This window comes from Protobothrops mucrosquamatus, unplaced genomic scaffold (assembly GCF_001527695.2).
Source record: "Protobothrops mucrosquamatus isolate PMUCROS unplaced genomic scaffold, P.Mucros_1.0 scaffold262, whole genome shotgun sequence".
Classification (NCBI taxonomy): Eukaryota; Metazoa; Chordata; class Lepidosauria; order Squamata; family Viperidae; genus Protobothrops; species Protobothrops mucrosquamatus.
The window spans coordinates 255,937-283,609 of NW_015386609.1; the positions used below are offsets into that span (position 1 = coordinate 255,937).

General features: G+C 44.1%; 3 protein-coding genes across 3 annotated transcripts in view; 1 reads left to right on the forward strand and 2 right to left on the reverse strand.

Moving 5' to 3' along the window:
- The window catches only part of AEBP1 (AE binding protein 1), a 37,966-nt gene extending 33,403 nt beyond the window's left edge, over positions 1–4,563 (forward strand). Inside the window, exons 19-21 of the mRNA XM_029283884.1 lie at positions 1,325–1,464; positions 2,789–2,888; positions 3,592–4,563. Coding sequence (XP_029139717.1) covers positions 1,325–1,464; positions 2,789–2,888; positions 3,592–4,151 — 800 coding nt within the window. The 3' untranslated portion in view covers positions 4,152–4,563. The remainder of the gene's footprint in view (positions 1–1,324; positions 1,465–2,788; positions 2,889–3,591) is intronic.
- Positions 4,564–4,572: 9 nt separating this feature from the next.
- On the reverse strand, positions 4,573–15,280 carry POLD2 (DNA polymerase delta 2, accessory subunit). The gene is made up of 10 exons (XM_015814558.1): positions 15,033–15,280; positions 14,457–14,578; positions 12,722–12,845; positions 12,490–12,604; positions 11,230–11,428; positions 9,854–9,934; positions 9,583–9,740; positions 8,332–8,459; positions 6,726–6,827; positions 4,573–5,625 (listed from the first exon to the last, which is right to left on the reverse strand). Exons 1-10 carry the CDS (start codon positions 15,250–15,252, stop codon positions 5,462–5,464), a joined length of 1,413 nt encoding a protein of 470 aa, XP_015670044.1. The 5' UTR covers positions 15,253–15,280; the 3' UTR covers positions 4,573–5,461.
- Positions 15,281–21,855: 6,575 nt separating this feature from the next.
- MYL7 (myosin light chain 7) overlaps positions 21,856–27,673 on the reverse strand; it is an 8,707-nt gene continuing 2,889 nt past the window's right edge. Inside the window, exons 3-8 of the mRNA XM_029283885.1 lie at positions 27,248–27,355; positions 25,990–26,065; positions 23,846–23,950; positions 22,520–22,598; positions 22,389–22,437; positions 21,856–21,957 (exon numbers count right to left, since the gene is read on the reverse strand). Coding sequence (XP_029139718.1) covers positions 21,856–21,957; positions 22,389–22,437; positions 22,520–22,598; positions 23,846–23,950; positions 25,990–26,065; positions 27,248–27,355 — 519 coding nt within the window. The remainder of the gene's footprint in view (positions 21,958–22,388; positions 22,438–22,519; positions 22,599–23,845; positions 23,951–25,989; positions 26,066–27,247; positions 27,356–27,673) is intronic.

Here is a 27,673-nt window from a genome sequence, read left to right on the forward strand (position 1 = left end):
CCAGGGGGAGGGCCTTCTCTGTGGGTGCCCCCGCCCTCTGGAACGAACTACCCCCTGAGATCCGGATGATTCCGGATCTCCTTGCTTTCCGCCGCGCCCTCAAGACATGGCTTTTCCAGCAAGAAGGCCTGGCCTAGGGAGGATTTTAAATTGGGTTCACTTTTTTAGAAAATTTTAAACAGCACAACTCTAAAATATTTGGTTTTAATTGGTTTTATTCGGTGGGGATTGTAAATATGTTTCTGTTTTTAAATATGTTGTGAGCCGCCCTGAGTCCCGTTGGGAGAAGGGCGGGATATAAATAAAAAATAAAGTAAAGTAAAGTAAAGTGTGAGTTAGTGTGCATGCATCCTAAGTGGTAGGATGTTGGCTTTCATGGTAGTCTCTAAACTAATCCCTAGTCCCTAATCTGCATGGAATAGTGCAAACGGTCTTAAGAAAAAGTACAGTGTTGGCAGTGCTTATGGTATACTGGCTAAAATGTGACCACTGACTCTTAATGTTCTTATTGTTAGGGGGGATGCTACATTGTGGCACAGATACCATCAAGCTGGTAGCCTAGCTTGACCTATCTTGTATTATGATTAATATTTATATGTAAGGGTGTAGGTTTATACATATGTTGTATATAGCATGTTTAAATGTGTATTATTTATGTGTACCCTTTTGAGAGCAAGCAACAAAATTTCATTTTTAATATGTGCCAATGTGCCCACAGTAAAAAAATGACAATCAAGGTTGCCTGCCTGCCTGCCTGCCTGCCTGCCTGCCTGCCTGCCTGCCTGCCTGCCTGCCTGCCTGCCTGCCTGCCTGCCTGCCTGCCTGCCTGCCTGTCTGTCTGTCTGTCTATCTTATGTAGAAGTTTATTTCATTTGTTGAGCGTTACCCCAGAACCTGTTTTGGGCAGAGGTAGATGGTGATTTTGCAGAATTCTGGAAACATTTTTAACTTGCAATTATCTAACAATATTAACACTATTATTTTCTAAATTATGTTAAGAAAATCTGGATTTCAAAACTGTAATCTTATACGTGTGTGTGTGTGTAAGAGGTGACACTAGGTTTAGATGGATTTGTGGGTTGGTGTGACCTCCAGTAGGAAATGAGGCTAAATGGAAGATATTTACTTTTTAAGCGGTTCTCTCTTGAAGCTTTCTCATGAAATTCATCCTTTAAGGATTTGAGCATCAGTCAGTTTTCTAAATTTCCTTCATCCTCTGACTTTGCAGAGTTTTTGTACAACTTGTGGAAATGTGTTTGTCAAGGGAATTAAGTCGTTAAGTGGAGAGTGGAGGGTGATGTTCTTTTCCTGCTAACTCTTTCAGCCCTGAATGATTTCAGCTACCTACACTCCAACTGTCTGGAGCTCTCCATCTACCCGGGGTGTGACAAATTTCCCCATGAAAGTGAACTACCACAGGAGTGGGAGAACAACAAGGAATCCATGCTGACTTTTATGGAACAGGTGAGGTACAGAGTTGGCCCAGAGAGTGGCAGTGAACAAATCTTTTCAGCTGAGCTGGGCGGATACAGCAAAATAGCACCTAGTGTTTAGAATATCTCAATGTACATTGGGTGCACCTGATACCCTCTTCAGTCAGTAAGGATTAAGCCAATAATACACCTTTGCTTCTACTTGCATGTGAGTGTGCTTCACCAAGTCATGCATGAGGAAGGCAACGTGTCCATCTGCACCATTACTGGATGACCTATAGCCGTGGTAGCGAACCTATGGCACGCGTGCCACAGGTGGCACGCAGAGCCCTCTCTGTGGGCACGTGCACTGTCACCCCAATCCTAGGCCTTCAGCTGGGTTTTATAAAACCTTTTCGGTTTAGGCCTCTGCTGCCGTGTGCAAAAAAAAAAAAGTTCAATCAATCAATTTCAACTTCATGAGGGAAAAAAAAAGATCTCGCAAAGTTGGAATTGATTGAACTTTTTAGTCCCACCCAGTCTGCCGTTACCATCAAAGCCACACCCACCCAATGGGTACGCCCACCCAATGGGCCACGCCCACCTGGCACCCAACAATACATAAGTGGGTTTTGGGTTGCAATTTGGGCACTCGGTCTCTAAAAGGTTCGCCATCACTGACCTATAGAGTAGATGGAAAACGTTTGTGCTTTCCATTTGTTGTCTCCAAGTAGTAATTTTAATGGAAAAGAGGGAAATTATTAATGCACATTTTAAAATTACATTTATAACTTCAAGGTGGTGCCTAGAGCGGTGTCTCTACTTATTCTCCCACCAATAAGCCAACGACTCATCTTGAGCTAAGTGACTGGCCCCAAGTCACTCAATAAACTGTGTGTCTGGACAGGGATTTAAATCTAAGTATCTATAGCTCAAGATCAATGCCTTACCTGCTGAACTATTGTATTTTTGTACTTAGCTGGAGTATTGAAAGCTCACTTACTTCTTCTGTTGTCTCTGCTACTCAAGGATAGTAAAAATATTGGATGGCTGGATACTGTGTTCACAGGGTTAGTTCCTTTAAGGACCTTGCTCTGAGCACCCTCAAACATTTTGGTGGATGGTGATTACTAAGAACAAGTATTTTTTCCTGTTATGTACAACGCAAAATATGTCTAGTGTGCTAACTTGGAATTCGTGCCAAGTATCCTATGAGCCATCAGAGTTCTTAGCAGGTATCCATCTTTTTTAAATAGCTTAATGGACTTTTCAGAGTGTGTTCTGAGGCCTGAGGTGGATGACCACGGGAAAAGCAGCATCTACACAATTTAAAATAAAAATATGATTCTCCTACCCCTAATGACTTTGTCTTACAGGTACATCGCGGTATTAAGGGCACAGTGACAGATCAACAAGGAGATCCCATCGCAAATGTGTCCATTTCTGTGATGGGGATCAAACATGATGTGCATACAGGTAGGTCGAGAATAGTGAAGGCAAATATACAGGTCCTTATGTTGAGCCTTCTTAGCGCACGCATCTCCTTGATCTTTTTGCTTGCAAAGCATGTGCCTTTTTTCACACGCACAGAGTTGGAAGGGACCTTGGTGGTCTTCTAGTCCAACCCCCTGCTCAAGCAGGAGACCCTATACCATTCCAGATAAGCAACTGTCCAGTCTCTTCTTGAAAACCTCCAGTGATGGAGCACCCACAATTTCTGAAGGCAAAGCGTCCCACTGGTTAATTGTTCTCACCTTTAGGAAATCTCTCTTTAGTTCTAGGTTGCTTCTCTCCTTCTTTAGTTTTAATCCATTGTTTCTTGTCTTCTGGGGCTTTGGGAAATAGGTTGACCCCCCTCTTCTTTGTGGCAGCCCCTCAAATATTGGAACACATTTCCTTATCTGCAATCAGTTTCAACATCATAGCAATAGCATTTAGACTTATATACTACTTCACAGTGCTTAACAGCCCTCTCTAAGCGGTTTATAGAGTCAGCATATTGCCCCCAACACTCCGGGTCCTCATTTTACCGACTTCAGGAGGATGGTAGACTGAGTCAACCTTGAGCTGTTGACACTCGAACTGCCGGCAGTCGGCAGTCAGCAGAATTAGCCTGCAATACTGCATTCTAATCACTGCGCCACCAGCACTCATCAGATATTGCTCTCTTGTGTTCCAGCAAGTGGAGGAGATTACTGGCGCATCCTGAATCCTGGCGAATACCGCGTCACAGCCAAGGCTGAGGGCTACAATCCAAATGTCAAAACCTGCAGCGTCTTTTATGACATCGGAGCCACCCAGTGCAACTTCATCTTGTCACGGTCCAACTGGAAACGCATCCGAGAGATCATGGCCATGAATGGCAACCACCCTCTTGGGAGGCCCATGCCGGGACGACCCATGACCCCTAGGGAGCGCATGCGCTGGAGGATGAGGATGCGCCAAAGAGCTCGCCTGCGCCAGAGGATGCTCGAACGGCTGCGGAAAGCCAGCACAAACCTTCCCACCACCGTTCCTCCCAGTTCTGCGTTTCCCTTCTGGTTCAGCAGCACCACGCTCCCACCGTGGAGTCAAGAGCCTCCCATAGCCGAGTCGGCCACTTCTTGGGATGCCGATGTCTACACCGAGACGGTGACGGAATGGGAGACAGTAACGGAAGAAGTAACCGAGGTGGAGATGACTGGCACTGCCTTTCCAATGACCACAGCAGAGACGTACACAGTGAACTTTGGCGACTAGTACCAGTCTGTCAGCTTGTGAGGACTGCAGGCCAGGAACGCTCTAAAGACATTCCTAAAGCCTACTCCGCCTCTTCTGGAGCAGGTAGTTGTATCCGTTCACTGTAGTAGGTGGAGGCATGTTCTCCTGGTTTTAGGACCCGCCAGGAACCCCCTTGCTTTAAACAGGCTCCAAGCGCCGTCACATTTGCATCATTTATTTTTCCCAACACATACACACATACAAACAACTTTTCTCTTTCTTCTTTGGATATAAAGGCTCAGCTTTCTTTTTAGGGTTGGCACACTAAACCTCTGCTGAATGGGAAATTGAGGTGAGCAAATTGCACATGTCAGACTGACTATAGAATAGGGAACAAGCTAAGAACATAATCTGGCTGAATCTTTAACGTTCTAATATGTTAATCTTTTTTTTTTTAAACTCCATTCTACTTTATTCTTATGTTCTTTACACTACAGTGTAAGATTCTTGCAATGGGGGGGGGGGGAGAAGCAGACTAGGCCTATATCCAGAGGCCCACAGCTATTGATTCCCCGTGTAAATTCACTGAAACAATAAAGCCCACCAAGCGCTGACAGACACACTTGGGGCACAACTCCACAGTTTTATCGAAGTGTCCCCATGACTGCTTATCCGCAGTTTTAATACCTTTGCGGAAGGGATGCACTATATGAAAAATTCAGACTTCTTCCCAATTCTACTTAAGAAGTGGAAGAATTCTTAAAGCGTAGAATGAAAACCGTAACTAGAACTGGAGCCAACATTTATAAGGGGTGGTGGTGGTGGTTTATTTTTGACTTATCAAAATGCCAACCAGGTTAAGTTTCCAAGGCATTAAATGGCTGTCTTTCAGTTTTGCTCACGTGATCTGGTTTGAGAATTCCCACAGGATTCTGGGTCTTTTTCCAAGTGAGGAGATGCTACAGCCTAATCTTCTCCCAGTCACAAAGTCAGCATCCCTTTTTTGTGGTCCTAACATCGAGGAAAGCTGTTGCCTTGACTGCAACGGTCAAGAAGAAAGATTGAGATTTGCTAAGTTCATGGATGACTTTGAAGCCGCCACTGCCCAGGAAATAGTCCAGGATCATCTTGAGCCTTTTCGGTTTTCCAACAGTTGTATTAATTGAATAAAATGAATTATGTAAGAAACTCCCCTTGTTCTTGGTCATGAAGATCAAACACATGCAGAAGAACTGGAATATTTTATTGTATTCCTATCTATTTGAGCCAAAAGTCAAACTCTACAGTAAAAAGCAGGAACAGGGATGACTCCCAAGTTCTAGGAAGGAGAACAACTAAACCCATGTCTCTCAGTCACCCGTCTCCATCACTGTCTCTTCTTCTTCGTCGTCATCACCAAAGGCGGAGAAAGTAACTGGCTGACAAGTGAGGTCACACAAATTGATCAAGCAAGCTGTGTGTGTTGTGCTGAAATCAGGAAGGGTCACCAGCAAGACCTTCTGGCCATCTTCTCCTGAAAAAGAGGAAGGAAGAAAAATGAAGGCAACTATCAGAATTTGGGGAGGACAGGCATGAGGAAGGATGAGGAAAAGGTCACAATTTTCCTCTGGTCCCCCTCTTCCCAAGTTGGGAAAAACGTTCATGATGGCTGTTGATTTTTTAAGAAAGCTTTCCCAATATCTATCAGGGGTTGTAATAATAATAATAATAATAATAATAATAATAATAATAATAATAATAATAAAAGTTGGAAGGGACCTCGGAGGTCATCTAGTCCAACCCCCTGCTCGGGCAGGAAACCCTATACCATTTCAGACAAATGGCTGTCCAGTCTCTTCTTAAAAACTTCCAGTGTTGGAGCATTCACTGCTTCTGGAGGCAGGTTGTTCCACTGGTTAATTGTTCTCACTGTCAGGAAGTTTCTCCTTAGTTCTAGGTTGCTTCTCTCTTTGGTTAGTTTCCATCCCTTGCTTCTTGTCCTGCCTTCAGGCGCTTTGGAGAATAGCTTGACTCCCTCTTCTTTGGGGCAGCCCCTGAGATATTGGAATACTGCTATCATGTCCCCCCTCATCCTTCTCTTCGTTAAACTAGACATACCCGATTCCAGCAACCGTTCCTTATATGCTTTAGCCTCCAGTCCCCTAATCATCTTTGTTGCTCTTGTATTAACAACCTTTGCCTGTCTCTCACCACTGACTTCCAGAGACACCACGAGAGATGCTAGAGTCGCCTGTGGTAGCAAACTGTGCTCACCTTGGCCATTTTTGGCCCTACCACCGTGGCAGTGAGTGTGCTTTGTCTGGAGAAGGCCCCAAATTGAAGCCTTGCTCTTACCAGAGAGGATTAAGGATTATTCAGTTATAGTTAAATAATGTCTTAGCACCAAGTGAGAATCAAAGTTGTTTGCTGGGACAACGAGACTCAAGAGATGTATCCTGGGCTTCCATCCTGTTTTTATTCTTTTCTATTTAGCGGTGGAACTTTGTCTTTCGCCGGACACCGGCTCCCAATTTATTGATTATGCCTTTAGTAATGAAACCACCCAAGCCTCAGCCCGGAAGAAGCCAAGCCAAGCCTGTCTTGTAAACGATGCAGCTGCCAATACTGGCTTACCTTTGACTTCTTTGGATTTGAAGGCGGGCGCGTTTCCGCAGAAATAGATATGAGGGCAGTCGCTGAAGATGAAGGGGTCCGTTTTGTAAAATGGGTAGCAGCCTGAAAGAGAGAGGCAGACCAGGTCCTTTAAATAAATGGTCCACCAGCAGCAGCCTTAAGGCAAAACATGCATTTTGCTCCTAGCATGGAAACAACACACTGTGCCTCAGACGTTCGGTAGTCCCAAGCAGGCTGTGACCTCACCCATACAAATGCAGATCTAGGCTGATTTGGGTGTGGGCCAAAATCCATGAGAATTTGAAAGGAAAAGTAGGGTACAGCTGGTGTACCTCACTCTACTGCAGTGGTTCTCAACCTTTTTAATGCCGCGACCCCAACCAGTCATAAGTCGAGGACTAAACCGGTTGTAAGTCGAGGACTAAACCGGTCGTAAGTCAAGGACTACCCAACCGGTCGTAAGTCGAGGACTTTCCCTGCCCGGGAGCACCGCGCATGCGTGGTTCTGCCCCCTGCGCCGGCCAAGGCGTAGCTGGCAAGCGGCAGAGACGGAGCAGGCCGACCACCAGCTGGCCCAGCCCAAGGGGGGAGGTAAGGCACCCGCCAGAAAAGGGGAAAAAAATGGCAGACAAAAAAAAATGGTGGACAGCCTTGCTTGGTGACCCCCATGAAATGGTCGATCGACCCCAAATGGGGTCCCGACCCACAGGTTGAGAACCACTGCTCTACTGCTCCTCCTTCTCTCCGTGGTGTTTTTGCCCAGTGGTTTCTCTGGCACCTACCTCCCATCGTGTTGAATCCAAATGCAGCATATGTGCCCAACCCACTGGGCCTCATCTTCATCTTCCCCGTGCCTTCATCCCTTCCACATCCACCCGAGGGATCTAGCCTTATTTTCTTGTCAAAGCCCACCACCAGCCTTCCTTTTCCTTGCTCTCTCCCACAGCGGAACAAGTTCTGTTGGAATACACCTGCTTCAGTTCTGGGCAACGATCTAACACCTGCTCCAGTTCCATGCGCATGTGCTTTATCCTGGGCAGAGAATGCTCTACCTACAGCCAGTGCTCTACTAGGAGATAAGGTTGAAAGCGTAGGCACTGCATTCTCCATTTGCAATCCCAGAATTGTATGCTAAATGATAACATTTGCATTGCATTCTCACTGGCTTTAGATACCATGGGCACTGTTATGATAGAGCAATCACATATTTAATCACAGTCATATATTTCAGATATATGACAGAAATTAACACAAAGAGGAGGAAGCAGACACCGATCTTCCACTACAGGCAACTGTCCCCTCTTCCTTTATCCAAAATACACGAGTTGCACATTTGAGAGGGCTTGCTAGCAACCAGACTTTAATCCCCCCATAATACATCCCAGGTCAAACAACCTGAGAATTGGTTTAGCCCAAGGGTGGGGAACCTTGGCTCTTTTATGACTTGTGGACTTCAACTCCCAGAATTCCTGAGCCGGCCATGCTGAGGGTCCACAAGTCATGAAAGAGCTAAGGTTCCCCACCCGTGGTTTAGCCCATCCAATGATCTGCAAAGCTTAAAACAAGGCAGACAAAACCCAGCAAATGCATCTCTTAGTTATATTACCCAGAGTGTCGGGAGCTGTGGGGCTGACATGCCCAATCCTTAAGGTCCACTCCAGAATTTCCAGATAATCAGACATGCTGCTGTACTTGAAAATATCACTTACGTTTTGGCCTGAAGTTCCCAGAAATCTAAACAGAAAAAAAGAGGAAAAAAAATGCCCAACCATTCAGTGGCTGCTGAAAGTCAACAACAGGGCTGAAAAACATGGTTGACTTCGGACAAGCCAAGCCAATGGGGGAAGCTGGATTCGTTTAATGACAGCATGATTCACCTAACAAATGCAGGGATTCACTTCACAACTGTGGCAGAAAAGATTATAAAACCGGGCAAAAGTCACTTCACAACTGCCCTGCTTAGCAATGGAAAGTCTGGCCCCAGTTGTGATTGTAGGTTGAGAACAACCTATCCTATACAGCAGAGGTCCCCATGTCAACGCTGCAAATACTGTATATTCTTGCTTTGACAATGTGCAGAACTGTCTGGTATTTATATAGTTAAACCAGCAACCAGGAAACATAATGTCATGTGTCTGAGTAACGAAACACTTAAAAGGACTTTCAGGCATTTTTTCTCCTAAAAGCATTTATTAAGATTACAATACGTCAGCACAGCATGGAGGTATGCTTAGATCTCATCTCATTCTAAAACAACATGGGGTCCCAAACCCCATCCAGTGCCTCAAAGTTTGAGAGGTACTGGTAAAGATTTGGGGAACAACCAGGAAATGAAGGAGAAGGAATTGTCTGACACCAGCTTCCTCCTAGCAGTAGCAGCTTCCCCGGGGGAGAAGCGACAGCCGGCAAGCCGGGGAAGAAAGAAACCGGAAGTAAATCACATCTTCTAAGTTGATTGGAAGATGTGAACCATGACCCTAAAATAAGGGAGTGGAAAATGTTTGGAATATTAGGCATAACGGAAGAGAAGCAGATCTAAGCATTCCTCCATGCTGTGCTGACGTATTGTAATCTTAATAAATGCTTTTAGGAGAAAAAAAATGCCTGAAAGTCCTTTTAAGTGTTTCGTTACTCAGACACATGACACCCCAACCTTTTGGGCACCAGGGACCGGTTACATGGTGAGAGGTTTTTCCGCAGACCGGAGGGGGCGTGGTTTTGTGTGCTGCCTGCATCCCGTGGATGGGGCTTTCTTTGTTTGTGCGGACCGGTTGCTGGCATGCTGCGGCCCGCTACCGGTCCACGGCCGGGGGGTTGGGGACCCCTGCTATACAGAACAAAGAAGCCGGTTTTTTACCTGACTCCATCGATGTTTGCCTGGTATGGGTTGGTGACTAGCTGCAGGGTGGTGTACGCATTTGAGAGAGGAAACATGCAGCGATGCAGGGGCTGCTGAGGCAAGGTGTAGTTGGTTGGGTCAAACTCGCCCGGCATCACATCCACGGGCACAGACATCTGTAAGGGGAGAGCGGGGCAAGCCCTCCTTAGGTCCAGAGAACACGTCTCGCCATGGACGGAGGGAAAAAAACAGAACAGCTTCTTCACCCGTTCTCCAAAACAAGACTTACACAGAGCTGCAGCAGAATTTCATCCAGCATTTTTACAGCTTCAACACTGGCTGCCTGAGTCTTCTTGGTGAGGTATTTTGCCTGCCCCGACAGTGTACAAAAAAAGAGCGAGGTGTGAATTAAGAGGGAATGAAAGAAATGCTGAATGAATACAAGAGAAAGTGAGGAATGATCGTTAAGGACTCTTCCTCCCCCCATTCTTCCTGCCTCCCTCCGTAAGGCAGAAATATCCCCGTTGTTAAATCTCTTTTTAAGAACAAGACATTCGAGACGTAGGTTTACACCAAAATCCATAAGATGGAATGAAGCATATACGAAGAAACTGATAGCACAGACTGGAATGCGTTGGCGGAGAAGCTCAAAGCTTTCCGACTCAAAGTAGGAGCTAAGCCAAAATGTTTTTGAACTGGTAGAAGCATAAAAATCCCATTGGACTTTTTGTTTATGATTAGGTTGGAATCTTGGCTCAAAAAACAAAGGCCACCAATTTGCCTTAAGATTCCATAATACTTTTCTTGGCACGTTTTCAGAAGGGCTGGGTGACTATTGTTTAGAATTATCCTGCAAGCATAAAAGGATCGTAACTCTACACAACTGGGAGATCCCACCTCAGGAGGTGTGCCAATGTATTTTGTCTTGCTCAACCCTAAATGTATTAAGATCACCAATGAATTTGCTGGTGATCTTCCACCCGAAGGAACAGAACTAGAGATCTTAGCTAGTTGGGCCTAGTGGTGAAGGCAGCCAGGCTAGAACCAGGAGATCGTGAGTTCTAGTCCCGCCTTAAGCATGAAAGCCAGGGGAGTGACTTTGAGGCAATCACCAGGAGATCATGAGTTCTAGTCCCGCCTTAAGCATGAAAGCCGGAGGAGTGACTTTGAGGCAATCACCAGGAGATCGTGAGTTCTAGTCCCACCTTAAGCATGAAAGCCGGAGGAGTGACTTTGAGGCAATCACCAGGAGATCGTGAGTTCTAGTCCCGCCTTAAGCATGAAAGCCGGAGGAGTGACTTTGAGGCAATCACCAGGAGATTGTGAGTTCTAGTCCCGCCTTAAGCATGAAAGCCGGGGGAGTGACTTTGAGGCAATCACCAGGAGACCGTGAGTTCTAGTCCCGCCTTAGCTGGCTGGGTGACTTTGGGCCAGTCACTCTCTCAGCCCCATCCACCTCGCAGGCTTCTTCTTGTGGGGAAAACAGGAGGAAGCAATATTAGGAATGTTCACCAGCTTGAGTTACTTATATAAACAATGGTGTGCTAAAAATAAATCTAATAAACCAATCCATCGCTCTTGGAACAGAGAGTGAAAGAAAGGCACAACATAAATGCAACGTATAAGCTAACAACACGGCTCACAGGATACTTCTGACCCCTTCACCTTGTGCATACTGTCTCTGCTCTGGGTATTCTGACTAAGCATGTTGCCTGCCAGAATGACTCGGGAAATGAGGGCCGCGCTGGATTGCTCCCCCTCCGCGCCCAGCTGTCCTGTCACCATGTCCACCAGAAGCTGCGTGCCCAGGAGACCGTCTCCGCTCTTCCCACCAAGGCCCAGGCCAGACACCAGCAAGACAAATCTGCAAGGTGAGATACAAGCCCTGGATGTCAGAGAACAGAGGGGCTTTTCAGGAAAATGAAAAAGCTTCTCAGGAAATGAAAAAGCTTCAGGGGGGGGGGAAGTGGGCCAATCACCAGGATCACTCAGCCACAAAGATGGCATTTGGTCAGATCCCTGTAAATGAGCAGGTAAGCCGCGAGGGTGAAGGGATCCATGTTGGCATCAGTGGATGAAGCACAATTTTAGATCCTAAGGCAGGGGTCTTCAAACTTGGCCCTTTTATGACTTGTGGACTTCAACTCCGAGAATTCCTCAGCCAGCGTGCCTGGCTGAGAAATTCTGGGAGTTGAAGTCCACAAGTCATAAAAGGGCCACGTTTGAAGACCCCTGTCCTAAGGGATTGTTGTGGTTTTTTTAGAAAAAGGAAAATATGTGCTTGGCCTCCACAGGTATAAATAAACTGTTAAGTAATTGTTAGTTGCTCCACCATTAAGGGGAGAACTCTGGGGAATCATATCTCTGGATGTGGCCACTTGGGAGAACAAACTTGGAAGCCTATAATTCCTCGTTCCAGTTCTAGGCTCGCAATTGGTGGAAAGGGTAAAGGTAGTCCTCGACTTACAACAGTTCCCTCAGTGACCGTTCAAAGTTACAACGGCTCTGAAAAAAAGTGACTTATGACCACTTTTCAGTTACAGCCTTTGCAGCATCCCCATGATCCACGAGATCAAAATTCAGATGCTGGGCAACTGGTTCAGACTTATAACCGTTGCTGTGTCCTGGGATCGTGTGGTGCTCTTTTGTGACCTTTTGACAAGCAAAACCAATGGGGAAGCCAGATTCGCTTAACAACCGGGTTACTAACTGGTCAACTGCAGCGATCTGTTTAACAACGGTGGCAAGAAAAGTCACAAAATGGGACAAAACCCACTTCACAAAGGTCACAGAAATTTAACCAGAGAAATTTGGGGCTCAGCTGTGGTCGTTAAGTCGAGGACTGCCTGTATCCTGAGTGACAGAGACCTCCGGACTGCTACTGCAGGGGTCGTCATGGGACCAGGTTATAGGGGGGGGCCTCACTTGTCTGTGCTGGGCCCCATCATGGGCAGCTGGGTTGGCATATCCGCAAAGCAGTGATCTTCCACCAGGAACCTGCCGTCATCCTTCTCCGAACCATAGACGGCGAGGATGGTCCCTAGAACAGCCAGAAAGAGACAGAGGTGAGCACCTGAATGGAAAGTTTCCCTCCACAAAAGCCAGGCTTTCCAAAGGAGTCGAGAACAAGACGCTCAAAACAGGGTCATCGCCCTACCTGTCACCAGCTTGTCGATCGGTATCTCTCCCTCAAGTTTGATCCGCTGCAGCTCATCCTCCAGGATCAGTTCGTCGGACTCGTGGATGTACTTGAGGCGGGGAGGATGGGGAGGTAGATTGTGCTGGGAAGAGGAACAAAATCTTGCTGTGAGGAACAAGCAAATGCCCGCCAGCTTTGAAGCCAAGCCTCTGATGACACTTGGGCAAGGAGCTAAGTCGCCATTTAAGCTGCTTAACTTTAAATCTTCTTGGCCCAAGAAACTCTTTTAGTGCATTTTTTCATTCTGGAATGCGACACGGAGACTCCACGGGGAACGTGACCAATTTAGCATAGGGCAAAACTGATGGAAGTTTCTTCTACCAACACCACCCCACAACGGTCTCTTCTCTCATTGCTTTACATTTGGGGATTGCCCAGACTTATTTTGGAAAGCTTCTTAAGCAGTGAATTCTTCTATGGTCATTTACGATTGTTTTGTTTTTTTTACAGATTTTCAGATTGATAGTTCGAGTTTTAGCAATGCTGTAGTTATTGTTCTGATTCTCTCAGCTTCTAAAAGACATATTTTTTTAAAGATTTGTCACCGTATTCCATTGCTCCCCCGTGGTAAGCAGAACAGAGGCCTCTCAGCCACTGTCACTGGTTGTTTTGCAGCAAATAGCATTCTAGACTATTTTATGTCCGCTGCATTTTAAGAAGAAAAAAAAATACTGCAGACCATAAATTGATAACTAAGTAAACTTCAGTCTGCAGAATTAAAGGGAAGATTTAAATATCTTATTTCTAGAAGCACCTATTTAATAAACAGGAAATTGCTGAGTTTCCACTGTGCATTTAACTCAAAAAGCCCTGGCAGAAGACTTTTGCCCCACAGGGAGAACTTGGCATTTGCTGACAATCCCACAATTCTTTTCCACTGTCCCATGAACTGACAATTGGTAATGGCTGAATCATCCCACATTTTTTTTCATCGAGGACTCAACATGCTGAAATAATACTTTTGCAATCATCAGCAAGAGCCCTGTGGATTTATGACATTTTCAGTCATTGCCAACACAGCAATGAATCAACCACAGAAAAAAAGGCCTGTAAGGCAAAATCTTATAATAAATAGCACTGATTTCCCAATCTGTCCTGATTAATGGATTCACAATAATTGCTAAGATGTTTCCATTTAATGTTTGTTGGCCCTCAGGAACACAGCAAGCAGGTTTTATTGAACAAACCAACAAACAAGTATTCTAGAATGATGTTACTCATTTGGCCAATCGCTTTTACAGCCAACCTTTGGTGGTAAATTTCCAACACATGTTTGCCATCAAGTCATGTCTGAATGTCTTATTGGGACAAGTTTAATATTACTCATCAACCGCCCTTACCGCCCTTCCAAAATAAGCTAAATGTTCACCTGATTGCGCAAGAGAGCAGTTTTTAAAACAATAAGTCTGTTTTACAGACAATAAGTCCTTCTAGACAGGAAATTTATCTTTTTGCTCACAAAACCCTGAGCAATTATTATGCAAGGGAAGTTTGTTCAGGGAATGTCTTCTTTCCATTTTCCATTTTTTTTTATAACTCCAGCATTATACAAGGCACTAGGACTGTGAGTCCAGCAAAGTCACTGCAAAACCTGAAAGGGTCTGAAACTCAGTTGCGGACTCTTTAAGCTGTCAGCTGCCTTTGACATCCCCCAAGCTTCTTGAATGAAACCTGCAAGTTCCCTTTCTCATACCTCTTCGCTAATTTCCCGTAAGATGGAAGGCTGAAGCTGCATACACTTGAACAGTGTTCCCACCACACAGCACTTCTCCGAGATCTGTAACTCGCATAGCTTTTTCACCGTAATGTTACTCCCTTTAGGAAAAATAGACAATGGATTAAATGTGATAAAATGTTAAGAGTCTATGAAGTGGAATTAATTAGAAGGGTTACTTCTAGTCAACCTACTTGAAAGTCCAACATCTGTCTAGTTTCTGGGCTCACAACGTAAAATTTTATTATTTTTTGGGGGAAAAGTTAAGGGCATATTTCAATATAAGTTCCAAACCAGCATATTATAAAAGTAATCACATATCAAGATAATAAAAAAATGCTGCCATACTACGTACATCCTCAAAGCCCTAAAGCAGGGGTAGTCAACCTTGGCTCTTTTATGACTCGTGGACTTCAACTCCCAGAATTCCTGAGCTAGCTTAGCTGGCTCAGGAATTCTGAGAGTTGAAGTCCACGAGTCATAAAAGAGCCAAGGTTGACTACCCCTGCCCTAAAGTGTCTGCAAAACAAGACTTCATTATGATGATAAGCTCACCCCATTTACGCCGGGCTCTGTCCACCAATAACGGTCTCATCTGGATAAGGCGTGTAGCATAGATATGAGCATATTGCCGACTGAAAGTTCGCTCCCCAAGCCTAAAATTCTGGGAGCAGTTGGTGTACGTTGAGATGGGCACGCGGGCAAAGGTGGAAGCTACTGCAGACGGGGATGTCAAGAGTCCCTGTGCAGACTGGACACCCTGCTCTGAGAACATAGCCTTGCAGGAGAATTAAGCAGGTATGTAGAAGATTTCTGCTGGAGACAAAGAAATTAAATGAGTGATTTGGGAAGTGCTCTACAGAATTTGAAATCAGGAATCTGGTAGCAACTTTTCTGACATACTAGTAGCATGCTTTTTTTAAGGATAGTGTGAGATGCAGCCTACTTCATCAGTTGCCGCTTCTTGCATCTCAAAAATTAGCTGAAACTCACAAGAAATTAAACCTTTAAGAACGTGCTTATTTATTTACTTGTTTGTTGATCAATTTTTCAGTAAACGACTTTTTGTTAGAGGGAAAAGGTGTTGAAGGCTCCTTGGTGCTCTCTGAACCTGCTTGTTTTCTTGCAGATGTTTCATTACCCAACTAGGTAACATCATCAGTGGGATTTGGTCTCAGTTTATAGTCCAGTGCCTTGCCCTGTCAGTGTTGGTGGGGTCTTGGGCAGGGGTCTTCAAACTTGGCCCTTTTATGACTCGTGGACTTCAACTCCCAGAATTCCTCAGCCAGCCAAGTGAGGAATTCTGGGAGTTGAAGTCCACAAGTCATAAAAGGGCCAAGTTTGAAGATCCTGACCTAGACCAGCGTGCCAGGCTGAGGAATTCTGGGAGTTGAAGTCCACAAGTCATAAAAGGGCCAAGTTTGAAGACCCTGACCTAGACCAGCGTGCCAGGCTGAGGAATTCTGGGAGTTGAAGTCCACAAGTCATAAAAGGGCCAAGTTTGAAGACCCCTGACCTAGACCAGCGTGCCAGGCTGAGGAATTCTGGGAGTTGAAGTCCACAAGTCATAAAAGGGCCAAGTTTGAAGACCCTGACCTAGACCAGCGTGCCAGGCTGAGGAATTCTGGGAGTTGAAGTCCACAAGTCATAAAAGGGCCAAGTTTGAAGACCCTGACCTAGACCAGCGTGCCAGGCTGAGGAATTCTGGGAGTTGAAGTCCACAAGTCATAAAAGAGCAAGTTTGAAGACCCTGACCTAGACCAGTGTGCCTGGCTGAGGAATTCTGGGAGTTGAAGTCCACAAGTCATAAAAGGGCCAAGTTTGAAGACCCCTGGTCTTGGGGGTCGTTTGGGCTGTTTTCTGTTAGCTTGTTTGGCAGTTCCTTGATTGGGTTCCTTCTCGATGTTCATTTTGACAGCCATTTATCAATTGATTACATCGACTCCTGCCCTGAGCTGGGGCTGACTCAAGGGCCCCTTTAAATTTCAGGATTTTAGGCTGGTGATGCAGAAGCCATGCTTTGGGGGGGGGGGGGAAACATTGATTTATATATTATGCAATATTTAAAAATGCCAGTTACCTTCTCTTGCCTGATGCACTTTGTACAATGGAGCAAAAGAGTCCATTGGAGTTGGGTGACTAATAAATTCAATAATAATACTAATAGTAATGACAGCAAGAACAGGCAGAAACCATGCAAACCTACCCCGCCAAGCCCAATTCCCAAGACTTCTGCCTGCCGGGCTCAGCTCTTCCCTCCAAGGCTCCCGATCGCCGGTGAGGCGCCTTTGCCCACCTTCCCCCGCCTCACCCCAGGGCTTCACCGGCCGGATTCCCACCTGCCATACAAATTCACGCTCCCACCCCCACCCCCCGTCCGCCTCAAGCGCCGACCCGGAGGAAAACAAAGTCTCCCCCGTCAAAGTCAACACTCAGCGGCTCCTTCGCGCCGATCGAGCCCCGCATGGCTCGCGAGAAGCCCGGCAGGAGGACCGAGCGCGAAGGAGAAAAGCGCGCCGAATCCGAAAGGAGGATCCCGGGCGGGGCCTGAGGAACGCCGACGGGAAGTGACGTAAGGGCGCCGCGCAGCCTTTCCTCCTTCCATAGACTCCCGCCTGTTAGAGTGATAATACCTTGGAAGTGGAGTTTCCGGGTCGCCTTAGTTTTGCCCTCCTCCTTCGCAAGAGGGAGTTTTAGAACGGCTGGCTCTGACGCATTCGGGGGCGGGGGGAGGCGTGTCCAGTTCTCCCGCTCCCCCCCCCGCTCCAAACGACGCATGCGCTTAAAGCCATTTTAGGGCGTTCCGTGTTGGATTCGCACGTGGGTTCTGGCTGAGGAATTCTGGGAGTTGAAGTCCGCAGGTCTTAAAGTTGCCAAGTTTGGTCACCCCTGCCTTAAATCTTCTAGAGGAAAGTCCACATTCTTAAAATCCTTTAGAATCCCAACACAGACTGAATTCAGAAGCTCTTTCCATAAAAAAAGTTTTTGAGGAAAAAATAATACTTAGGTGAAAGCCTGGAAGGTAAAGATTTCAGTAAGTTATTCCAAGGGTCACTCCAGCCATGCTGGACATAAGGATGGTGGCTGGCTAGAATAGCGGTTTTAAGGATCTTGTGTGCTTCTTATTTAAGAAGGAAATTAATATTTTAGCACATGGTTTTCCCAGTTGCAATGTATGGCTGTGAAAGTTGGACCATAAGAAAGGCCGAGCGCCAAAGAATGGAGGCCTTTGAACTCTGGTGCTGGAGAAGACTCCTGCGAGTCCCCTGGACTGCAAGGCGATCCAACCGGTCAGTCCTAGAGGAGATCAACCCTGACTGCTCCTTAGAAGGCCAGATCCTGAAGCTGAAACTCAAGTACTTTTGGCCACCTAATGAGAAGGAAGGACTCACTGGAGAAGAGCCTAATGCTGGGAAAGATTGAGGGCAATAGAAGAAGGGGATGACAGAGAATGAGGTGGCTGGATGGAGTCACTGAAGCAGTAGGCGTGAGCTTAAATGGACTCCAGAAGATGGTAGAGGACAGGAAGGCCTGGAGGAACGTTGTCCATGGGGTCGTGATGGGTCGGACACGACTTCGCAACTAACAACAACAACAACACATGGCACGACAAGCTAAGAAGGAACTGTTTTAGAGGAAACCTATTCCCACAGTTGTAAGTTGTTAAAAAAAAAAACACCTTACAAAAACAGCTGCATTTTAGGGCCCTGATACCTTTGTGTGCGTTCTACGATAATTCAGTTAGGAAATGAGAACTAAAAGATGGAGAAGGGAGGGAGGGAGGGGAGGGAGGAGAAAAGAGGGAGGGAGGGAAGGAAGGAAGAGGAAGAAAGGAAAGAAGGAAGAGGCAGGAAAGGAAGGGAAGAGAAGGAAGGATGGGAGGAAGGAAGTCTGGGAGAAAAGGAAGGAAGAGGTAGGGAAGAGAAGGAATGAAGGAATGTCCTGTACAACATATCAGAACCTTTAAAAAATGTCATCCATCAGCATCCATTCTACACCATACTTGTCCCTCCTGTGGTATAAAATGGATATCCTCAAGTATGGTCATGTCCTGTTTTCAGTCTTTCTCAGCTACACTGTCAGAGAAATTAGCTTCATGGCTCTTGTCTTCATGATCATTTTGGCTTGGACTTCAGGCTCATTGGCTTCCACCTGGCTTCCACTGAAGGATTTGACCACATTCTGCCTAACCAACCCTTTCCAAAGTATCTACCAGGCCTTACCTGGGTTTATTATATATTCTGTGCTTCATACTCTTGAAAGAGAGCTCTGCCTAAGCGTAGAAGGCAAGACTAGCATTTCCTTCAGATGTTTGTTGCACCAGAAGGTCAACTTAAACCAGAAAAGAGCCAGCTTTCATTAGCCACGTATTGCTGATTCTGTCACCAGTGATAGCATTTCACATTTTCTGATATGTCTTTTAACAGGAAGTCTCCAAAATAATGTGCCCTGAGTGCAGCTTGAAATGGGTTTTATTTCATTCTGTGATAAATACCATGCTCTGATGTTTAGAAATGATAGGCCAAGCTCACTCCATCACAAGAGAGATCAGAGAGCATCTAATAACTGTTTTCTGACATCCCCTGAAGTAGCAAATCATCCCAAATGTGTATTATCCTTTAAAGGGAGGGGAGATTGCTATAATGTCCAACAACAACAACAAAAAAACAACAATCCTACAAAATACAGAATGCTTAGGTAGACAAACATGGTAGCAAGTGTTTGGAAAACTGTGAAGAAAAATACCCATAGATTGTGATTTTAATCTATACACTTAATGTTAGCCTTTATCTAGTTCCCCTGATATATTTGGGGTTCATTTTAAAAGCCAAAAATCAAGATTCAAACTTCTTTAATAAATCGGTTATAATCAAAAAGCCAGGAGAAAAGATGGGCAAAAGCCATATCTGAAAACACCTGGGTTTCAAAGCTTTCGCCTCGATTTTAAACACATCTTCCAGATCAAAGAACCATAGGTTGGAGTGGGCCATTTACATCCTCAACTCCAGCCATCTGTTCAGGGTATAAATCAAAATTAAGGCATCCCTGAGAGATGGCTGGCCAAGCTTTGTCTGAACACATCCAGCAAAAGATAACTGCTCCATCTTTAAGTAATTGGTTCCATTTTTCAGGTTACGCTTAGCATTAAGAGATTCAGCTAGAATCCTCAATTGATTATCTGAAGACAATTCTACTTCTGCGTACAACCACTTGTTTAGCAACTGTCTGAAGTTACAATGGCACTGAAGAGACTTGCAACTAGTCCTCACACTGTTGCAACTTTGCTTGATCTTTGAGGGGTCTTAAATTAATCAAGAATCTGGTAAAAGAAGCAGATGAATTTTTAACTCTAATCTTTTCTCCTCTTTCCTCTTCTTAAGTCGGGCGTCTTAAATTCAGGGCGGTCTTCCAGTCAATTAAGCAAATGGTTTACATTCCCTTTTAAAGTATAGGTTGTAACATATGTGATTACAAGTGATTTTGGTGTGAATCAGAGTTGGAAAGAGTTAAATGCTCCCATTCCCCCTCCACTCAGTTCTGAGCTTGCTCTGATTTCCTTGTCAGGGCTATTTATATTTATATGACAAATAGCATGTGTGTTAATTTTATTTACACTATTATCTTCACCTCTAATTTAACCTTCCGGAAAGAGGGAATCAAAATAACGGTTTCCCAGAAACAGCATTTGAAAAGCTCCCTTCGCACTTAATTTGGAGAGCTGAAAGACAAGGCAGTGCAGCATGAGGCACACAATAACACCAGCCCCATCATCACTGTGGTCAAGAGCAAAGAGGAAACTATACCTTGGTGCAAGTACAAAAGGAGGAGAGTTTGCATTTTGTGATATCTGTTTTATCATTTGCTTTACACACCACTCAAGAGGACAGATGCAGTATGACAACTCAAGGGGATGGAACTAGAAAGCTAGTTATAGGCCAGGGGTAGGCAACGTTGGCTCTTTTATGACTCGTGGACTTCAACTCCCAGAATTCCTGAGCCAGCATGGCTCAGCTTGGAAACCTCTCCCTTTCCCCTCAGCATGGCTGGCTCAGGAATTCTGGGAGTTGAAGTCCACGAGTCATAAAAGAGCCAAGGTTGCCTACCCTTGCCCAAATGCCTGGATTTTGATCACGTGACCGTGAGGAAAAAATATTTAAATATTTAAACCAGGGGTCTTCAAACATGGCCCTTTTATGACTGGTGGACTTCAACTCCCAGAATTTCTGAGCTAGCATGGGGGAACTATGCCCCCCTCATGACTCGTGGACTTCAACTCCCAGAATTCCTCAACCAGTATGGCTCAGCTTGGAAACCTCTCCCTTCCCCCTCAGCATGGCTGGCTCAGGAATTCTGGGAGTTCAAGTCCATGAGTCATGAAAGAGCCAAGGTTGCCTACCCCTGTTTTAGGTGATTGGCCAAATAAGAAATCTAAATAATTATAATCATCATTGTTTTGTCTCCTTCTCCCCCCAAATGCCCATTTTAGTTTCAGAACCAAAAGGTGGAGTATGAGTTTATTGTCCTCCTACACCAAATCTGTTGAAGGACCGTGCTGACGCAGTAGTTAGAATGCAGTATTGCAGGCTAATTCTGCTGGCTGCCAGCAGTTCGATTCTCACCAGCTCAAGATTGACACAGCCTTCCATCCTTCCGAGGTTAGTACAATGAGGGCCCAGATTGTTGGGGGGCAATATGCTGACTCTATAAACCGCTTAGACAGGACTGTAAAGCACTGTGAAGTAGTATATAAGTATTATTGCTATTGAACCTTTTTTTGCAGATTGGTGGTGGCAGTTTGAAAATTGAAACAAATCCCATTTTAACCTGCTAGGCTAAAAAATAAGCCAGAAGCTATCTGACAGCAGTTATTTTCAAGTTAAACATGGTCTCCTAAAAAAAAAGGCAGTGTTCACTTGGGATGTGCCCAGATAAATCAAATCAGAAGGTAAGACTGATCATATCATTAGACAAAGAGGTGCAGCAGCCTCAGATGGCAACTGCTGAGTGGGATGGGTAGAACTCATAGAGTCTGTCCACATTAAGGTGGATAATCCATATTTTTTGCTTTGCCCTCAGTTGGCATATGCCCAAGGCTGGCATTGACAAGACCAAAGCTTGATTAGCAAGTCAGCAAGCTGCAACCATGTCATTTCCCCCAATCTGGTGCCCACCAGATGGTATGTATTACGATATCCATAATCCTTAGCCACCACCCAAACCCAAGACGTACTTCCATCCTACTGTCTACTCTTCGTCTTTTTCTCCCACTGGTCATAACCAAGGTCTCATTGTTTTTCATGAAGTTATTTATTGTAATCTTTAACAAAGTAGAGTGGGTGAATGGGAGTTGCCTCCAGTCCTTGCCCTACACAAGTCTTCAGTCTTCCTTCTCATCTCCATGTGTGATGATGTAACACAACGATTTGTAGTCAATGTTTCCAGCCACATCCATGGGAGCAAGAGAAAACATTTGCTCTACCTAGATAGGAAGAAACACAGAGAGTAGAATGGGAAATCACAGTCAATCGGGCAGTGAGCTCTCTGTGGATTCCTCTCCCCATCGAAACCCTGATCATTGGTAGACAATCCGTTGGTCACCCAGGGGTCCTCAGTCTTTCTAACAGCTCCTGAGAACACCAAGCCAGAGCTTTCAAAAGTCAGCAGCAAACTTCCAAAATCTGGTAGGATTTTTAACTGATTATGTTAAACCTCAGGATTTGAAATGAAAAATTTCATGGGTCATGTCTGAACACTCACGTGTAACCAAGGATGGCCTTTTTGAACCAAATTCTATTAGCTTCAATTGAGCTTCTTTCAATTTAGGGACAGAAAGATATTTCCTAGCTTTGGTGATCTTATGAGAAAAATGTTCCTGCCAAAGAGGGGATTTTGAAGGAAGGATTATCTCACCTCCTCGAGAGAAAACTTGTCAGCTTGAGTTATCAGAAGTTGTTTAAACCTGGAAAACAATTTTTAAAAAGTGTCAGCATTGTTAAAAACAGAGAGAGAGAGAGAGAGAGAGAGAGAGTTCTTGAACTTACTCTTCTTTATTCACTAAGCCAGTTCCATTAGGGTCAAAGAGTTTGAAGGCAGCAAGGATGGATTCCTCTGGATCAGTACCTACAGAAGATAGAGCTTACTTAGGAACAGATAAAACTGCCTTTCTGAGCCTCTGTCATTGGATATGGATGGCTCTCACTATTGCTTAAATCAGGCATGTGCACAATGTTTCCCAGGTTAGAGAATACACATGGCCAGATGCAACCTCTTAAATAATTAGTATCATAAAGCTAAATTGGAGTTCATATTATTTAAATTGAATTAAAACAGTATGTTCACTGTCATGGATTTAATATTTCTCCTATCACATTACAACAACAACTGTGAGGTTTCTAGAAAATGCATCCAGGGTTTTGGGGCACTGCTTGCTACCCCACAAGCCCAGGAATGTGAATCTTTTTTTTTCCCCAAGTATAAATTTTTATTATTTTCATCATAAAAAAGAACACATCACAAATACATCACAATGTAAGAACCCTACCCCCCACCCCCCACCCCCGGACTTCCCAAACCTAATCCCAGGATACTATTCAACTAAAAGTAAACTACTATTAATATCCCTAACTCCACAAAATATTATTCTACATAAGTAGGTGAAATATATAAAAAAAGAAAACAAATTATCTAAAAACCTAAATTATATTCCACCATTCTATGCTTATTTTGAATATAAACAATCCCTCTTCTCCATATTGATAAAAATTGTTCATTTGAATGATTCTTCAGATAAGCCGAAATTTTTGCCATTTCAGCAAGACCCAGGAATGTGAATCTTAACTTGGTTAACTGAATTGATTTTCTGGGTAGGTACTGAATTTGAAGTCATTTGAAACAGGCGGCTTTCGTGCAACAGGTTCTGCCACTAGTAAATAAAGAGGCACTTAACCAAGTTTCACCATTTATTTTGCAGAAGTATATCCCATTAAATCTAACCAAACTTAGATGGTGTGAATACATCTGCTAGTGCATTATTAAACCTGATTAAGCATATGATACAAATGCAATCCCTGACTGCCAGCACCCCTCCAGAATTTGAAAATAACAAAAGGGTTTTTTTTTTCCCCCACCAGGAGACGTGTTAGATAAAACCTGGACTTTTTGGCATACATCATGGTGGAGCTCTGCCACTTAATTGCAGCTAAAGTCTGATTCTTGTATGGGGAAGATGTTCCCTCTTGTCTTGGGAGAGAAATGACAGATGATGTCAACATTCTAAGTGGAAATTTGGCTGTGTTGAAACATTAGGTAAGTGTTGAGCCTCATCGTGATTAATGAACAGATCCCAAGATGTGATAATGCTAATTTACCATTCAGTTTCTCCCCAAAGAGTGTTAAGAAGACAGTGAAGTTAATTGGTCCTTTCCCTTCCTTCAGCATCTCTTCCAGCTCTTCATCCTTCGCATTCATTTTGCCTGCAGAGAGAAAACTGAACCTAGTCAACCTTCCTAGCTAGATACATCAACTATTGTTTGCTTTCTCCAATTCTGAGTCCAAAATGCCTTCCAGACTAGAGTATAGCAAGGGTGGAACGCTTGAACCGAACAAGGCACAATTCCTTAATGCTTTGGTTTCATTTTTATACAGAACAACAGAGACCTTGGAAGTCTTCTAGATCAGGGGTCTTCAAACTTGGCCCTTTTATGACTTGTGGACTTCAACTCCCAGCCTGGCTGAGGAATTGTGGGAGTTGAAGTCCACAAGTCATAAAAGGGCCATGTTTGAAGATCCCTGTTCTAGATCATGAGGAAATAATCCAGACTCTCAACATGTGGGGAGAATATCAGATATGGGGAATTTGGATAACACCTCTACTTACCAACAGACTTCCAATAGCTGCCCTTTCAGAGAGGGCATAATTTGAAGGTATATTTTCCCTTAACGTGGCCTTCAGAACAAGACAATACCAGGACAAAGCAGTGAACCAGTTCATAGACAGCATGCGATAATTTTACAATCACTAACACTGATGAAGTTACCTAGTTTGGAAATGAAATATCTTCAAGAAAAGAGCCAAGCTCAGAGAGTGTTGAGGGCCCCACAATTCAACCACAAATTACAAATATTATCTTCTATCAATAACCTTTTTTTCTCCCGCACATTAAAAAAATACAATTTTAGAAGCAATGCTTAAGATATCTCGGTGTCTTGCACTCAAGAATTAAGGAACCACATCCATTCCTAGGTCCTAGAGATTTAATAATAACAACAACAACAATAATAATAATAATAATAAAGTTGGAAGGGACTTTGGAGGTCATCTAGTCCAACCCCCTGCTCAGGCAGAAATCCCTATAACATTTTGGACAAGTGGCTGTCCAGTCTCTTCTTAAAAACTTCCAGTGTTGGAGCATTCACCGCTTCTGGAGGCAGGTTGTTCCACTGGTTAATTGTTCTAACTGTCAGGAAGTTTCTCCTTAGTTCTGGGTTGCTTCTCTCCTTGATGAGTTTCCACCCGTTGCTTCTTGTCCTGCCTTCAGGTGCTTTGGAGAATAGCTTGACTCCTTCTTCTTTGTGGCAGCCCCTGAGATATTGGAACACTGCTATCATGTCCCCCCTCGTCCTTCTCTTCGTTAAACTAGACATACCCAATTCCAGCAACCGTTCCTTATATGTTTTAGCCTCCAGTCCCCTCATCATCTTTGTTGCTCTTCTCTGCTCTCCTCTAAAGAAAGAATGCCTTGAAATAAAAGACTGGGTCTCCCAATGTCAGATTAAGGCACAGAATACCAGCCCTTGCGTGCATGGTGAAAAAGGGAAAGTTCATTCCATGTCCTGAAACCGAGGAACTGCTTATTAACAGTAACACCATCCAGAGGTGAAGAGGAGTACTTAGAGCTCCAAAAATAATACAACTGCAACTGGTGCTACAGATAAGCAAATTCCGTCTTTCCCCCTTCACGGCACTTCCACTTGAAAGACCACTGCAAATTTTGCATCTCGGGTCAGAGAGAAATGTAACTTTAATTCTGTAAAAGAAGGAATGAGCAGAGAAGAGCAGAACTTAATGCTATGAAAAACGTGCTCTTTTTTTTTTTGCAAAGAAAATGTCCCTGTTGTCTCTAGCATGAGAAGAACAAAAGAAGGGGCAATATCTGAAAAGGGATACATGAGAAGTGTTTATTTCTACCCGCAAAGCTCCCCAGATGCTGGGGAATTCTGGGAGTTGAAATCCAGAAGTCTTAAAATTGTCAAGGTTGGACACCCCTGGTCTAGCTGGTGTAATTTATCTTCCACTGTTCTAGGGCCTTACTAGAGTAACCCTTTACATATTACTATCCATTCCTCGGGTTCACTACACAATGTCCTGGTTGTGTCGGTGAATAAAGCAGTAGATGAACATACTAGCTGATTGGATCTGGCTTTCAGGTTCGGAAGAGGTCAGAATTTAGTAAAGAAAAGATTCATGAATGTGCTCAGATTGTAGTTTGATAACCAGAGTAAAGTCACTCACCGAGTTGACTGTATGTCTCCTTCAAATCAGATTTGCTGATAATTCCATCTCGATTCTGGTCAATGCAACTGAATGCCTTGGAGAGTAAGTAAACTTGGTCAGATTCTCAAGTACAATTACTCATACAAATATGTTCCTGCCTTGTATTCTCAGGAATCACATTCTTCAGACTGTTATCCTGCGAGTGTGCTCTTTGAAGAGCTTAGAAATCCTTGATGCTTGACAGAAGCCACACTTGCATGCAGTATCTTCCAAATATTTTTTTTTTCTAGCCTGTATTGGCAACATTTGCAAGTGATCACTACCACTCTGAAAAATAAAGCTGTTGCACAAAAACTGGATTTAGAAGGTACTTTTTAAAATATCCCTGCAAGATGTTGCACACCCTCTCTTTTATTGCTTGCAATAGAAGAATAGAATAGAATAAGAATAGAGAAAGAATAGAATAGAATAGAATAGAATAGAATAGAATAGAATAGAATAGAATAGAATAGAATAGAATAGAATAGAATAGAATCTTGGAGGTCTTCTAGTCCAGCCCCCCACTCAAGCAGGAGAACCTATACCATCTCAGACAAATGACTGACCAATCTCTTCTTAAAAACCTCCAGTGATGGAACGCCCACGATTTCTGGAGGCAAGGTGTTCCACTGGTTAATTGTCCTCACTGTCAGGAAGTTTCTCCTTAATTCCAGGTTGCTTCTCTCTTTGGTCAGTTTCCAACCATTGTTTCTTGTCCTGCCCTCTGGTGCTTTGGAGAATAGTTTGACCCCCTTTTCTTTGTGGCAGCCCTTCAAATACTGGAATACGGCTACCATGTCACCCCTATTTCTTCTTTTCTTTAGACTAGCCAAACCCAAGTCCTCCAGCTGTTCTTCATATGTTTTAGCTTCCAAGCTTTGGATCATCCCAGTTGCTGGCTATGAAAGAGGGCAAAACATCTTCCCATTCAAGATAAGCAGTATTGCCTCCACTCTGTGAGGTCACCATGTGGCTAAAATCTGATTATTCACATGGTACTTGACATCATTGCCCTTAGCTAGAACAATCAATCTGCAAGAAAAATTCCCCTTTTAAAAAAGATAACAATAGGTACAGTATAATCACCATTGCAATAGAGCCGCTGCTGAAATGGCATTAAAGCAGAACAGAATAATGTGATGCAGGAAATATTTTGACAAGAAGCATGCATCGGATGCAAGCTGGACCCAGTTTTGATTATAAATTCCTCAGCTAGAGGATCCGAGGATTTGCTCACCTCCTTAAACTCCTGGATCTGTGACTGCTCAAACATTGAAAAGACGTTGGAAGAACCTCGCTGTGCACGCTTAGCAGTCTTACTCCGGGTCCCTGCTTTTCTGCTAGCCTGGGAAAAGGAAAAGGATCAAGAGGGAATCCACAGTCCTAAGGCCCAGCGAAATGTTCTTGTTATTCCCATAAAATAGTGTTTCTTAAACCTTTTTGCTCCCAGGACCTCTCCCTGCTTTTAAAACGTATAGAGGGCCCCTTTATATTTATCACCATTGACTGTAGTAAACATTAAAATTGATGACTCCATGCAATATATTTATTGACTCAGGTTAAAGAAAAGTAACAATCTCATTAGAGATTAACATATTAATGGAATGGAATTAGAATAGAATAGAATAGAATAGAATAGAATAGAATAGAATAGAATAGAATA